Source organism: Canis lupus, chromosome 10 (assembly GCF_048164855.1).
Source record: "Canis lupus baileyi chromosome 10, mCanLup2.hap1, whole genome shotgun sequence".
Lineage (NCBI taxonomy): Eukaryota > Metazoa > Chordata > Mammalia > Carnivora > Canidae > Canis > Canis lupus.
In genome coordinates, this window is record NC_132847.1 from 30,557,585 (window position 1) to 30,572,462 (window position 14,878).

At 34.6% G+C, this 14,878-nt stretch overlaps 1 protein-coding gene across 38 annotated transcripts in view; it reads right to left on the reverse strand.

The window, feature by feature from the left end:
- The window catches only part of PTPRD (protein tyrosine phosphatase receptor type D), a 2,176,041-nt gene that overhangs the window by 160,987 nt on the left and 2,000,176 nt on the right, over positions 1 to 14,878 (reverse strand). For 20 of the 38 annotated variants that reach the window (XM_072841294.1, XM_072841326.1, XM_072841304.1 and 17 more), the window contains 6 exons: positions 14,254 to 14,387; positions 11,535 to 11,679; positions 7,710 to 8,015; positions 6,642 to 6,835; positions 4,204 to 4,230; positions 133 to 250 (listed from right to left, as the gene is read on the reverse strand). In XM_072841294.1, coding sequence (XP_072697395.1) covers positions 133 to 250; positions 4,204 to 4,230; positions 6,642 to 6,835; positions 7,710 to 8,015; positions 11,535 to 11,679; positions 14,254 to 14,387 — 924 coding nt within the window. The remainder of the gene's footprint in view (positions 1 to 132; positions 251 to 4,203; positions 4,231 to 6,641; positions 6,836 to 7,709; positions 8,016 to 11,534; positions 11,680 to 14,253; positions 14,388 to 14,878) is intronic. The other 18 variants (XM_072841330.1, XM_072841321.1, XM_072841320.1 and 15 more) reach the window with 4 other exon arrangements.

The window sequence follows — 14,878 nt, forward strand, 5'->3', positions numbered from 1 at the left end:
ATATCAAAAAACACAAAAGTTGAACCATAGTCCACTTTTTCTTTCTGATAGAATTCACCATACCATTCGGAAAATGAGTATTATTGTCACCTGGAAAATGTTCAAGGCACATTTATGCACAAATAAGGTTACCTGCCCCAGTGGTGGACACCAGTTTAGGCTTGCTGCGAGCACCATCTCCTTTGGTGGTATAGGCTGTGACAGTGAGGGAGTAGGAAGTTTCAGGCTGTAGCCCAGAAATAATCATGTCCTAAAATGACACAATAGAACAACACTGATTCAAAACACTACAAATACCCTGGGGGAAAAATCAAAGCATTCATCTTCATTCTCTGCATGCTTGAATACTCCCTGTAGCCATGCCAAGCACTGGAAGCTTCATGCCTGTTGCTCATGCTATGAATGATGTGTTTTCATGCTGACATTAAAGTGGGGTCTTTAGCCATCGTGAGAGGTAATTCTAAGAAGTAGTAGTTAAAAACACAATACCTGGGGCCAGAACTCCTGAATTCTTGAATTTAAAGCTGCATCTCCTTATTTACTAGCTTGGTGATCCAGGGCAGGTGAGTTAACCCCCTCTGTACCTCAGTTTCTCATGTGAAGGTTGGAATAACAGAAGGATTCAATGAATTGTATCAGGTAAATACTAAAAACTTATGCCTGGCTCATGGTGAGCAAACAATAAACCAGCAGTTATATTATGCCAGGAGCTCTCAATATGGATCCACTATAGTCTGGCCCACAGACCAGTGATGCAGCTGATGCCAATGCAGTCTGTTTTATGCCTATGCTAGTATTTTGCCAAATGGCTGATCTGTCAGACCTAGATATCCTGACAGCCAGAGAAGTTTCTTAGGACTCAAGTAACATAGTATTGGTTAGTTACATACAGTATGGACTAAAATCATTACACATTAAGGAGAATTTTCTGGTGATTTGGAGTAGGTCATAAAACCAAAGAACAATGCATTTTTCACCACATCCTCATGGAGAGTACTCACAGCACATCCTCATGGAGAGTACTCAATTAATTCTGTTTAGAAATGTCAAATGTCATACACTATTTATCACAATTCTAGTTTTCTCTTAATTTTGGCCCAAAAATGTGAATGGTTACAAAATTTAGACCTGTTCTTCCAAACAGGAGATTATATAATTCTTTACATAGAGTAGTTTGTTCTGTTATTTTCTTTAGAGTTGCTACACATACACCTGCATCCCCACACACAAATACACAGTCGTAAAGAGCCCTTTCAGATATTTGGCACTGCTATGTTTTCAAATTAAATATGATTAGATTCAATAAATAATACAATGTCATTGTCTTCCACATCTGAAGACAATGCAAGTGAGAGTTTATGGAATGGACTAGATTGTGTGTAGGACAGAAGGATTTTTCTGTGCAAGGCTGTAAGACACACCATAGAACTCAACTATTGAATCTGATCCCAAATATGACAGCTTTCGACAGTATGCTTTTCTCAAAATAGTAGGAATATCACTGGAATAGAAATTCAGGAATTTCAGATATCATCCTGAGCAGCCATTGGAAATATTATTCTACCAAAAGAATGGGCTATATTTGGGAGAGAGATTTTATTTTCAGGACCTTGGAATGGTTTCACTAACATTAGAGAGGCTATAAAAACCATCTGAATCACCCAAGAGTAGCATTCTAAATTACAGTAGATATACTGGGTATTCCAGAAATTATGATGGGAAAATGACAACATTATTGTTTCCAAAGTCCCTCTCACATGCTACTGAATTTCTGCTATATTTAGGCAAGACTACCCCAGTAGGCAAGACTGGGGTAGGGTGGGGAAAAGCAGGGCTTGGTTCTATCACCAAATCATGTAGAAAGGAATTTATGTACTCTGAGCCTTATATAAGTCTCTTTCATTTGTCAAATTGGATGAACCACACATGCCCTTCCTCTCATGCCGGCTGTTACAGGATAACATATGTAATGCAATTTGTAATTGGCCAAACCCTCTGTGGTGGTATAATCGCAGCTGAATACACCCCTATCTGCCTGGATCACATCATCTCGTGTGTTATATTTTCTTTCTTTAAACTGTGGGCATACTTCCTTGGTGGTTTCCATATGCTCTGTGAGGTGGTGTGGCTGATAGCATGACCACCATTCCTCATTCTCGTTTGCCTTCTCCCATCATATCCCCACTCAACTTCCTGCCCCTGCCTATTAAAAATTGGCATTCCTGGATGCTGAAACAGTTACTGGCCTGCTGTGTTTCTCTCTAGTCCCCCCTCCCCCCCAAAAAAACACACCTCCAAACCTTAAGGAATTTTTCCTCTCTATGTTCTAAACTCATTTCTGGTCCTGTTTTCCCATCAGGGCTCCAGTGGCATGTACACTGTAAATATGTGTTGGACATTTCCCCTTGACAATCAATTGTTCCCTCAAGTTCAACTTAACTGAAGCTCAAATGTCATTCCCAAGAGCAAATTCCCCTCCTTGCTTCTACACTTTGATGAATGGTTTAGATGCTCCAAACCTATGAGTGACTTGATCTCTTTTTCTTCCTCTAATTCTTAGTAAGTTTTTGTCAATTTTTCTTCTAAAATATTGACCAAAACTGCCCCTTTTTCATCTCCACTGCTTCAACTCTATTGAATTTTTATTATTTAATGACTACTTTAGTAAAAGAACTATTTTTGTTTCCCTGTTTACTATCTTCTTTGTCTCTAATCTATCCACTATGTCATTGGCTTTCAAGCTGCAGGTAATGACCCACTTAAGTAGGTCATGAAATCAATTTACTCAGTCATGACTTGCATTTTAAAAAAGAAATAGGATATACTTCATGCAAAATATTAAATTTTACATATATTTAAAGGTAATATATTATTTTGTAAGACCTTTATTTTAAACATATGAACACATTGGTCATAACATATAATGCATTTCTTACTATGGATCACAATAAGAAGTTTATCAAACACTGTCAGTTCCACTAAAACTGATACCTTGCCTATCGTATTTACCAATATTCCCAATAAGAGCCCTGCATTTCGGCAAAAAAAAAAAAAAAAAATACTAAATGAAAAAATACCCTTACCAGCCTTTATCTTACTTCTGTTTTTAATAATTTTCTGTATCTCTCCAGTCCTGAAGAGTTAAAAGCTAGCTCTTTAGCTTGACACTTCAGGTTTTCCCAACATTATACTGAAAGTTATTCCTTCACCATACTTAGCACTAATTTACTAGCTCGAACCCCTTCATTCATGTTGAATTGGAAAGCCCATATCACTTGACTATATCACATTCATGACCTGCCTCAATAGCTACATCATAAAAAATGCATTCCTACCTCTGAATCCCCAACACACACAGACACACACACACACACACACACACACACACACACTTTTCCACCTCTTCAACCTTTATATATTTCTTAAGTTCTCAACAAAGTTTCAAGACCTCTTCTACTTTTGGTCCATGGCCCCTGAACTCATAGTTCTGGCTGACAATGCCACTCATTTACTAATTAATTACATATTGCTTGAGGTCATCACTTTTGTTGTAATTTATGGAACTTTTCTGAACTGTACATCCTTCCTAGCCACCTACTGCAAACACTTAGAAGGTAGGTGTCACATCCTATATCTCCCACAGAAACCTATGCATAGTAATAAGCTACCAATAAATAACATAATCCAGCCATTGAAATATTTTAAAAAATTCCTCCTTCAGTGAGATACTTTCTGCCTCTTGGCATGACTTATTCAATTTAACTCAAATTTCTATGGGTACAACAGAGAATTGCCATGTCTAGATATAATTAGTACCAGATCTACAGAGTTTTATCTGCGGAAAATGTAACCCTCGGGTACGGTCTATGAGTGGCCTATATCAAACAGCTTGATATCTCTCATCTGTGATACCTCCACTTAAAGCATTCCTCCTCTAACTGTGTCACAAGGCAGAGTTAGTAACAGCCATCAAAGCAACATGAGCTCATGATATTTCTTATGCAATCAGTAGCACCATGCCAATTTCACAAAACAAAAACTTAAATTAAAAGTATACCATGTAGTGAGGATAATTTAAAAATAATTTGTTAGTTCATGCATCCAAGCAAACTGTGATGACATATCACAAATAAGTGAAAGAAGGATAACAGAAAAATCAAGCATTTATAATCTTTTCTGACAAAGCCGTCCAAAATTACTCACATGTTCAGTAGTATCATCAAATTCCCACTGATTGAGTTTAAGAAGGTTGGGGAAGAGGAAAACAAAATAAAAAGGAATGAAGAGAAATTTGTAGCCTTATAAAGTCAATGTTGCCCTCCTTAGATTAAAACAAAACAAAACAAAACAAGCAACTGAAGCAGTGTGTACGTAAAATTCCAAAGAGTAGGTGTGTTAGGCTGCCACCCTCACTCTGAACTGAGACATCAAAAGTAAATATGTTTGTATTGTTATTATTAAAATTAGCTAACACATATTTTTAACGTGTGGTTCACTGAAATGAATCAATAAGGTATAATATACAGTTAATGTTTTTAATCATATACTACTTTATGACATTTATTTTTACTTTTTCTTTATGTTATGCAATTAATTTATGTCACTAATTAGAATACCATCTTTCATAAAATATTGGAATCTTATAGCCCCAGGGAAATCTTGCAAGATGCAGTGGAATTTCAATGAAAATTCAGAGAATACATGAAGTAGGCAAAAGAACAATAGTCAAAAACATATACACATAAGGCAAATCATCAAATTAATAAAGAAAAGACAAAGTAGGGGATCCCTGGGTGGCTCAGCGGTTTAGAGCCTGCCTTCAGCCCAGGGCGTGATTCTGGAGTCCCAGGATCAAGTCCCGCCTCGGGCTCCCTGCATGAAGCCTGCTTTTCCCTCTGCCTGTGTCTCTGCCTCTCTCTCTCTCTCTCTGTCTCTCTCTCATGAATAAATAAATAAAATCTTTTAAAAAATTAAAAAAAAAAGAAAAGAAATGACAAAGTAGAAGACGGGAAGAACTGTGTTCACATTTAAGGCATTTTTTATCATATAATTCCATTAACCATCATCCTCCACAATGAAAACACTGATAGAACTACAGGTTTATAATGTAAAACTTTCTAGGACTTGAAGAACATAAAACCATTATGGCCATATCATTTTCTTTTTCATAATAACAGACTTACAAAAGAAAATATAGGCATTAATGGCTTGATTAATTTCATATTATGATTACATAATCAGACAGGACAGAATAAATATTTAGAAAAAGCAATGCCCTTTTTCTAGAGTCTAAAGGACTATGAATCTAAGTAATAAGTTCACAAAAATAGACTTCAAAACCATGGAACTGGATTTGGACCTCATTAAGTGAACCTTTAATCCAGATCCCGTTGTCAAAACGTTTCAATATATTAGGAAAAACAGCATTTTCATGAGTTGATTATATTAAAACTTTAGGGTCAATATTTTCCTTAGAGCCACAGGGACATGAGTTGCTCTCTTATTTGCACTGAGACAAGAATGCAAAATTTGGCAACCTGACATAAGAGTTCTCAACTTAGCTCATAGTCTTCCTTACTTTGACACAGGGTAAGAAACCTTTTACTGAAATACATTTCAAATTTTCCAAACCCCAGCCTTTTCCATGCCCAGCCACCAATTTGCTAGATAAGCCTAGTACTCTCCTATTCATAGCATACCATCTCTATACTGGACCCAGTATAGAGAAGCTATCCACAGGTTACATGTAATCCCCAGGAGAAGCTATGAATTGAAATCTTCTTCTTCTTTTCAGGTAACTATATAGAATACAGGTGTATTTATTATAGCATTATCTTTGAAACACTTTAATTTACAAAAAAATAAAATAAATAAAACATGTAATGCTCTGCTTTAAACAACTGATTACAAAGCCAAGTAGTGACTGCATGGTTGAAAACTATCACCCAAGGATCAAGAGAATTTCTCACACACTCAACTGCTCTTCACACTTTTCTTAACTTGGCTTAACATGGTGGATCCCATTTATTTTCCAGAAAACTCTAAATTAATTTTTCATTTCATATATTAAAGGTAAAGTATTATTTTGTAAGACCTTTATTTTAAATATATGAATGCATTGTTCTTCATTTTTCTGGGAAATGAAATAATTACTTCTAAGTATATGGTTTGATAAATATGTACTAAATAAAATACAAGCTGGATAATTTTCTTCAAATAAACATGTCTTTTCTTCAACAGAACAGGTCATACATTTAGTAGTCAGATCAACTTAGTTTCAATAGTTCTAACACAGCTGCTTAGAATTCTTCTTGTTACTTTGATTAAAATCAATTCATTTTTTTTGAAGTCAGAAAGGCAAATTCAGATATAAATGTGGAGAGTTGAGTATCTGTATTTTAAGAAAACAATCACATGTTTTTAATTAGGCTTGAATATCATTTCAGTACAACTCACTTCCTCATATGCTGTCAACTCTGACTGAGAAGGTAAATATGTATCATCTGTTTTAAAAACTAGAATTTTGTACAGGATTTTTAAATGTCAAAAACAATTAAAATGAGGGTCCATTTCAAGGTATAGGCTAAAATAAATATATAATAAATAAATAAAAACATAGGTATGTAATTTCAGAGGCTTACCTGCGCATCAGCCAGCATGACATCCTTCAGCATGGGCTGGCCCTTAGGCTCACCATTTTCCATCCTCACATAATGCACCTGGTATCCTCTTATCTGGCCATGCTGTTTATTGGGCACAGGTGAGCGCCATGAGACTTTAACAGATGTTGAGTTGACAGCCTCTACCTCGACTTTGCGAGGAGGACCACTAGGAACTGGAACAACATCATTGGATAAAAGAAAATTATAGGCACTTGTCCCACCCAGTCAGAGTATTTTCTTTACTTAGGTTTAAAAAAAAAAAATGGGCAGACCCACTATGTTTCCTTTGTGGAATACAAACATTTTCAAGCAATGAAAATGCTCAACCAATCTGCTCTACCTTTTAAGAAAAGATCAAAAAACATGACCGATGCCAAAAAAAAAAAAAAATGGAAGAAAAAAAGAGTATCAGAGAAATAGAAAAACATGTAAAAAATGTACAAAAGCCAAGGAAGATGCTTTGAGGCTCAAAGCATTAAAGCACAAAGAGGAATAGCATTGAAATAATAACAAAAACTGGTTGTTGATTGTTGTGTGTTTTTTTAAAGATCTCTTTTTAGCAGAATAAAAAGATTCTTGATTATATCGGTTTTCTTCTTTTTTTCTCCTATCAAAGGTTTTCCAAACAACAGATGCCAAAAATTGAATGTCGAGCATCAGTGTCTCTGAAATATGCAAGACAAAAAAGCAACAAGAAGATAAGAAGACAGTTTTGAAAAGTTAACTTCAAAATGTAAAAGAATGACAAAAAAAGGCCAAGAAAAACGCAGAAGACTTCAGACGGAAGTACAGAGAAGGGCCTGGATTACAAGGTCATAAGAGCCAAATGTTCTTTTAAAAGGAAGCAAATTATTGTGTTGAGATTGAAAAAAAAAAAATGCCCAGGCTACAGCAAAGATAGGTCTTTGGCAAAAACTATTGAAGTTACAGCGATGCTGGGTAAAAAAAAGATGAGCAGAAAACAACTGATTACTGTTAGCCTATCAAAGGACAGCAGACCAAGATTGTGTCAGAAGGGTGCAAACTGACGGAGCAGAGGCAACATACCATCTTCATCAGTTCGAATCAACACGGAGAAGCTCTCAGGGCCAGGGCCAACGTCTGTGTGTGCTGTCACAGTGATGCGGTACTCAGTCCATTTTTCCAGCTGTTCCAAAAGGTATTTAGTAGTGTCCGAAGGAATGCCCAAAATCTCATGAGGTTTGTCATCTTCTCCATCCACTGAGGTGTACTTGATAGAGTATTCAGTAATAATGCCATTCTGTTTTTCCACGGGTGGAGGTTGCCAACTTACCAAAATACTAGTGGAACTTGGGCTGGTGCAACTAATGTCTTGAGGAGGAGCTGATGGCTCTTATTTTGGTAGTGAGTTAAAGGAGGGTTTGAGTGAAAGGACAGGAGTGGTTGGAAAAAAAAATGATAAAACAAAAGAAAAGGCAAAAATAAATAAATGAACAATAAGGGCAACAAAATGAAAATAAGGCTTTGAAACTTAAAATTTTAAATTTATGTACCTTGGCTTAGTAATATGAATAAACCAAAAAATGAATAAATGACCAAAAATAATTGTTAAATAATGGGTGGGGGGAATATGTGAACATGAAACCTTGAGATAATAGAGCCTCAAATAAAATTACCTACCTGCAATTTACATTCTTCTTCTAAACCAATTCCCCAGCCCTACTGTACAGACTACCCAATTAAAAAAAAAAAAAAGCTGTAAATATCGAAGATTTATTACATGATAGTCTGATGATGCTTCACAGATTCTGTTTCAAGCTTTCACTTCTACATTCTAGAATGAGGTGAGTCATATACACTATTCATTTGTGAAAAGGTTTTTAGGTCTAAAAAGTTGCAATAACTGTTACAGACCCTTCCACCAATTCTAATTAAAAAAAAAAAAAAAGAAAAATAAAAGCCCAAATATAAGAGCATTCTTTCTAACTATCTGAAAAACTGAGTCAGCCTGACTAGTTTTAAGGAAAGGTATTAATCTAGCATTGATTGTAGCCCATATACAGTGAACATGCAGAATCAAAAAGGATGAAAACATGTAGTCCAAGATTTACCTACCCGAAGGTAATGTCAGGCTTGTTGATTCTGACTGTAACTTGTACTTACCCTATGTCAGCTTTCAGTTTTTAAAAAAAATTTATTGTAACTCTTCTTGAGACACCATTGCTAGTAAAGAATTAGATTCCACCAGCAAATTTTGATAAAATCAATAATAATCATCTATCCCTTACAAAATGTCAGTAACATAGTCATTAAAAAGAACTGTTTAAAAAAAGATTTTGAGAACCATCTGGAAAATATATTACTTATGTGCAAAATTTCTTTCATTTCATATGTAATCATATTAAGTAGAATTTGTATGAGTTAAAAGAGAAACTTTTTATTGTCCATTCTAAAATAAAATGGTCACTTTCTGAGTAATTATTTTTTATCAAATTATCCAAATATATCACTATTTGAGAAAAATTTATTTATTTATTTATTTATTTTTTTTTTTTTACTATTTGAGAAAAATTTAAAAAGCAATAAAGAGCAATGTAACCATTATCATAAATTATTTTTAAAGTTAATAATGTATAATTCCTAAAGAACGAATAAGGGGGATAAGATATACATAACTATATATATCTATATTTCTTTATTTTAAGGCAATTGATATGATAGAATGAGTAAATCATTTCTAATTTTGTGTATGTCAATATGTGGTTTGGGTATTTCCTTAGCCTTTTTTTTTATTTCCTTAGACTTTGTGGGTCTTAATATTATGTAGCATTAGATGTATCTAATTGTTTATAGGATTATCAGTCTTTTTTAATTTATATGTCTTGGCTTCTTCATTACAGTCAATCAAAATAAAAGCTCCCTGTACCAACCAAAAGGAAATTCTCATAAGACAATCTTATAAGTTTGGAGTAAGGTTTGCAAAATCACTAGAATATCTGTCATTTTTATTGATTCTGACTCCAGGTTCTTAGATTTCAAATTATAAAACTATTTCATATGCATTATCATTATTCATAATAAATTGAGTTGTTCTTGTAACAGCAAGGACTCATTTGTAATTCTTTTTAAAAAGCTGATTTGGTTTTTACTACATTGCTACCTTCAGACCTCCTATTCTGTGAGAATATATTCAACACCTCTTGAACCTTTTACTTTAATATAATTGAGTAGATAAGCTTTGATGTGGTTATAAAATGTCCATTCCATCTCTATGTATGTAAATAGGTATGTATGTATGTATGCAAAAAAGTCTGTTTTGTAAACCACACAAAACAGAATATTGAAGCATGTCACATTCTTTTAATTAAATATCTGAGTTTAAGAGTTGTCTTCTATGATATTACTTATTAGCCTGCCTGGATTTCAAAGCAGAATACAAAACTGCATTAATTTACATGCTTAATTTACATGCTTCAGTTTTTTAAAGAAAGAGAACTTTATGGGAATAGGGTATAATCACTCATGGTTTAAGTAATAGGATCCTAATACTTTTTTGTACCACCAGCCATGTTTTGAGAAAGAGAAAGAATATAAATTTTATCTTCAAAAAATTCTGAAAGATTTTAAATTTCTATAGAAAATAGACTTACTTATATGAAAGAAAATTCATTTTTTGAAAAAATCCATAAATTTCATGGTTGCTGATAGGTCTAAAATTTAGGTCTGCAGAGCATCCCTTTATAAAATTCAATGTATTGAGATTATACATATCTACTACTACTACATCAAAAATCACATAAAAAGTATGAAGAATCAAAAAAAATACTTAGGGAAATAACTCCATAAAGCTGTTCAATTCAAGGTAAGTGGTAGTTTAATAGACTAATTATAGAAACATACTAATAAAGAGCAAACAATACTATTACTATGAGTCACCAAACTTTCCACCAAAAATAAACTTCCATACAATGCTTTACACAAAGCAATCTTGCCTGGACACAATAAACCCCCATTGTGATAAACACAACTATGCTTTAAGGTAACAGTTCCAAAAGAAATTGAACCTGAGGAAACAAAATACAATTTAGGATTGCAAATGTACTTGTGATTATTCCATTGTTCCTAAATTTGCCCAAATACAGATTTTCTACACATGTTCCAAATTTCCACATGTACTACTTGCAGAGTTAATAACAAACTAGTCACAAGAGCTGAGCTTTTCTCTGAGTAGAAACAAATATATGAAATAAAAACCTGTTTGTTACCAAAATTAAAACCTGTATGCTTAGGGGCACCTGGGGGACTCCATCCACTAAGCAACCAACTCTTGATTTCAGCTCAGGTCATGAGATCAAGCCATGCATCAGGCTCTGCACTGGGTGTTGCTTAAGATTCTTTCTCTCCCTTTGTCCCTCCCAAAGCACCCCCACTCCCGCTAAGATAAATACATACATACATACAGACAGACAGACATAAATAAATAGAAATAAATAAACTTTAAAAAAAACCTGTGTGCTTAAAAAACATACAAGTTTGGTCTTTCTTTGTTACCTCTTTAGTTTGTTAAGTCCTCTTGTGATTATTTGGCAGTGTTCTCAACCAGAATTTTGCTTTACAGGGTTAAAAATCACTACACAGGACAGGTGGAACTCTCATTGATTTTTCTTACAGAAATCTCCTAACCCTTTCAACTTCTTTCAGCTTAGGAAGTGGGAGAATGGGGTCTGCTATTTGGACCAAGGTGGAAACCAAAATAGATCATGGCTGTAATCTCCAAAGTGGACGCTTAGTAGCATAGACACTACTGATTGTCAAAAATTATTAATTAGCTGATTGTTTGTTGGTGGAGATAAAAGGCCACAATACCTCCTGGTGAGAAAGGGCAAAAAGTAAGCAAAGAGAGACACCTACTTGACTGCATGGTTCTGGCTGATATTTCAGCTGTGGAAGCACCCAGGCCTTGAGGAGAGCGTGCGGCCAGACGGAAGTAGTACAAACTGTTTGGTTTCAGCCCTTGCAGCCTATAAGATGTCCCTGGCTCAATGGTAACTCGTTGCTGTGGATAAGTAACAAAAGGACTGGGTCATTTTTATTAAGATACATGCAAATATTTTTATCACACTGTCTGCAACCTCCAGTTTCTGCCATTGGGGTTATAAAATCATCAAAATATCACAAACAGAACCAACAGTGAGTATCTAGGACTCTACCAGGGGAATTACAGAAGGAAACCATCAGTGTTTAAAAAGCAAATTAATACAACAAGTAAGGCAATTAGAACAATGGAAACCAGAGATCATTCTAATGATGATCTAGTTATCAAATGCATCAAATAAGAGAGAGGTTGAGAGGCCACTACCCATAAATGTGTTGTACCTTATGGTGCATGTGTTGCTGTGACAAAGCCCACAATAGCAATTGACACCTGCCCCTGGCACTGGAGCATGGCCAATGTGTGCAATTTCAACTGAAGAGATTGTCTAGCTCATCTCCCATGACTTTATGCATTTTAAATAGAGGCATAAAAGATATGGCCAAAAGTAGCAACAGAAACTACTGTACGGTTTCTATGACATTGCTACACGAGATCTGAAATTGCAGAATTCTGATGGGATAAAAACCAGAGGGTTAGTCACTGAAGAAAGCTGGATAAGTTATATGAGACTGTATCATCACTTTAGACTGATTTAAAATAAAAAAATAAATAAATAAAAATAAAATAATTTTAAAACCTTCTTTGTGACTATAGAGCACACAGTTGGAGGAAAAAAATCACAAACTTTTCCGCGAATTTTAACATCATAAAGAGCTTTTGAAATAAGGTTTCTTTAATTGAATATTAGAACTCTTACTTTTCATGCTTAAAATTGACTTGTGTTTTAGCAAAAACAGAGCTATATAGGGGTAATCAATCTCATATCGAACATCAGCCTGTTTAAGTAAGCCTAAAAATATCCACTAATATGTAATCTAGTACTGGCATAAATAATCTTAAGGCTTCTCATTGAATAGAGTTTGCTGTTCACACAAACAGAAATCATTCAAGGGGAATTCAAATATAAAAGTAAAAGAAAGCATCCCTAGGATATTCTGGCTCACAAACACAAAAGCTTTTCAGAAATTTTAGATTTCCCAAATGGTAAGTAAAAAGGGAATCCCCAAAGAAACAACTGTAAAACAGAGTAGATGTGCCAACATTCAAGCATCTACATCTATAGCATTCTCAGAGGAGTACCACTCTCCTACACTGTTGTATTTTATTTGTTTTTTAGTTGGGTAGTGGTAAGGATTTAAAATAAATTAATGTTGAATTATGTCTTAATAAAAACACCAACAGTGTTGACATGAGTACTTTAAGTTATAGCAGCATTTCAATTACATAACTTGAGTGCTTAATTCATATTGGCTCTGTTAGCTAACTCTAAAAGCACTGTATTTAGAACCTGGTCTTTGGAGATTCTGCTCAATTCAAAGAACTGTAATAAGATAGAAGTGTATAGGAACATACTAATTTATTTTAGCATTCAGAATGATATACCATAAGTTAACTGATAATATTTCATTTATTATGTGAGTGTTTTAAAAAAGATATTTCTGTTAGAAGTCAAGGGCTGCCTAGATTTGTGAAGATCTTTTTAAGATAAAGAATACTAAGAAGTATAATAAAATGACTTAGGTGGATTGAGTTTTCACATATAGTTTCACCAACATTTCTGTCCCAGTGTTCCAGACTGGATTTCACAGGAACAAAAGAATTGCATTCATTGCTATCATATATTCCCATTCTGAAAATGTTGGATGTATCTTGATACTGATTTCTGTAATTTATACAAAGTACACCCAAGAGGCAGTAGACCCAAATCCTTAAAAAGATCGGTTCTGGAACCTGAATGCCTCGATTTTCAGATCCCAGTTCTGTCATTCAATAGTGTGAGAGCTGAGGGATTTATCTTTGTGCCCCATTTTGTTATATGTGAACTCAATTAAAAGTAGAGACTGACTCACAGCACCATTGTAAGAACTGAATGAGTTAACATATGTGAAACCCTTGCTATATCTGTCAATATATATATTAGTTATATTGACTTTGTTTCTCTTTTCAGTAACTATCAACAATGGTCAGACTTCTTCAATGTACCATTTTCTTATTTGCACAGCACACTCAGACATTACATATACTCCTATAAATATCAAAGAACTCTTGGAATAGAAATTAACATTTGCTGCACAGCCTCTTTCTCTGAACCAGTTTGGACAAATCCATATATCCAAAGCCTTGGAGGTCATTTAGTCACATGTCGGCATATGACTCAAGTACTATAATGCAGAAGAGAAATAAAGGAAGTCCTTAAGTCTCATGGGGTATATTCCTTTAGATACTTTCAGATGAAGTTTGGGAACCTGGAAATAGGGACAGGAGCTGTTTTGTTGTGGTCATTTACCCCACTTCACCTTCCAAAGGCTTGAAATCAATACTCTGATTTTTTTTGGTCAAGCTTCTTTTTGGATGAGTAAATTTTTCAACCTAAGTGCTCTATAAGACATCTGACCTTTTGGCAGAACTTGGGCAAGTACACAAAAGTAGAGTCACGCCACAGTGCAGTGAATGATAAGAAGCAAATGACCTTACCTCCTCGCCATGTTCCCCATCCTTGTAGACCAGTTCGTAGCTGGCAATGGTATCTGAACGTGGAGGTGTCCAAGACAGTAATATACTTGTTTCTGACTCAGGTTCAGCTTTGAAGTTTAGTGGTTGCCCTGGCACTAAAAACAGGAAGGCAGAGGACTGAGCTGATCATCACCTTGAGTATTTGAAAACCCTTCCATTAGTGCATCTGTTTAAACCTCTCAAAATGTGTCCACATACATCAACTTAATAAAGTGCTAGGTCTCTTAACATTGTTATAGTCTACTTTCCCTCCTTCAACGGATGAGAGTATTATTAACACTGAACTTGTCCTTGATCAATTTAAAATCTATACAAGATATAGTAGAATTAACAAATATAGAATAGATCAGTTTCTAAATGTGATCTTAAGAACAATAAACTTATTTCATAATACTGGTAAAAGTAATAAACGAGACAATTCATACAATCCACTTGGAATAAATATTGTCAAATCATAACAAGTGCTAAATACAGAAACACCATTGTTGTTATTTTACAACTGAGAGCTTGTTCTCTAGCACTACATTCAACTTTCAAAATTATTTCCAATTAGATTTATAAAATCCCACCTTTGCTCCATGAACAA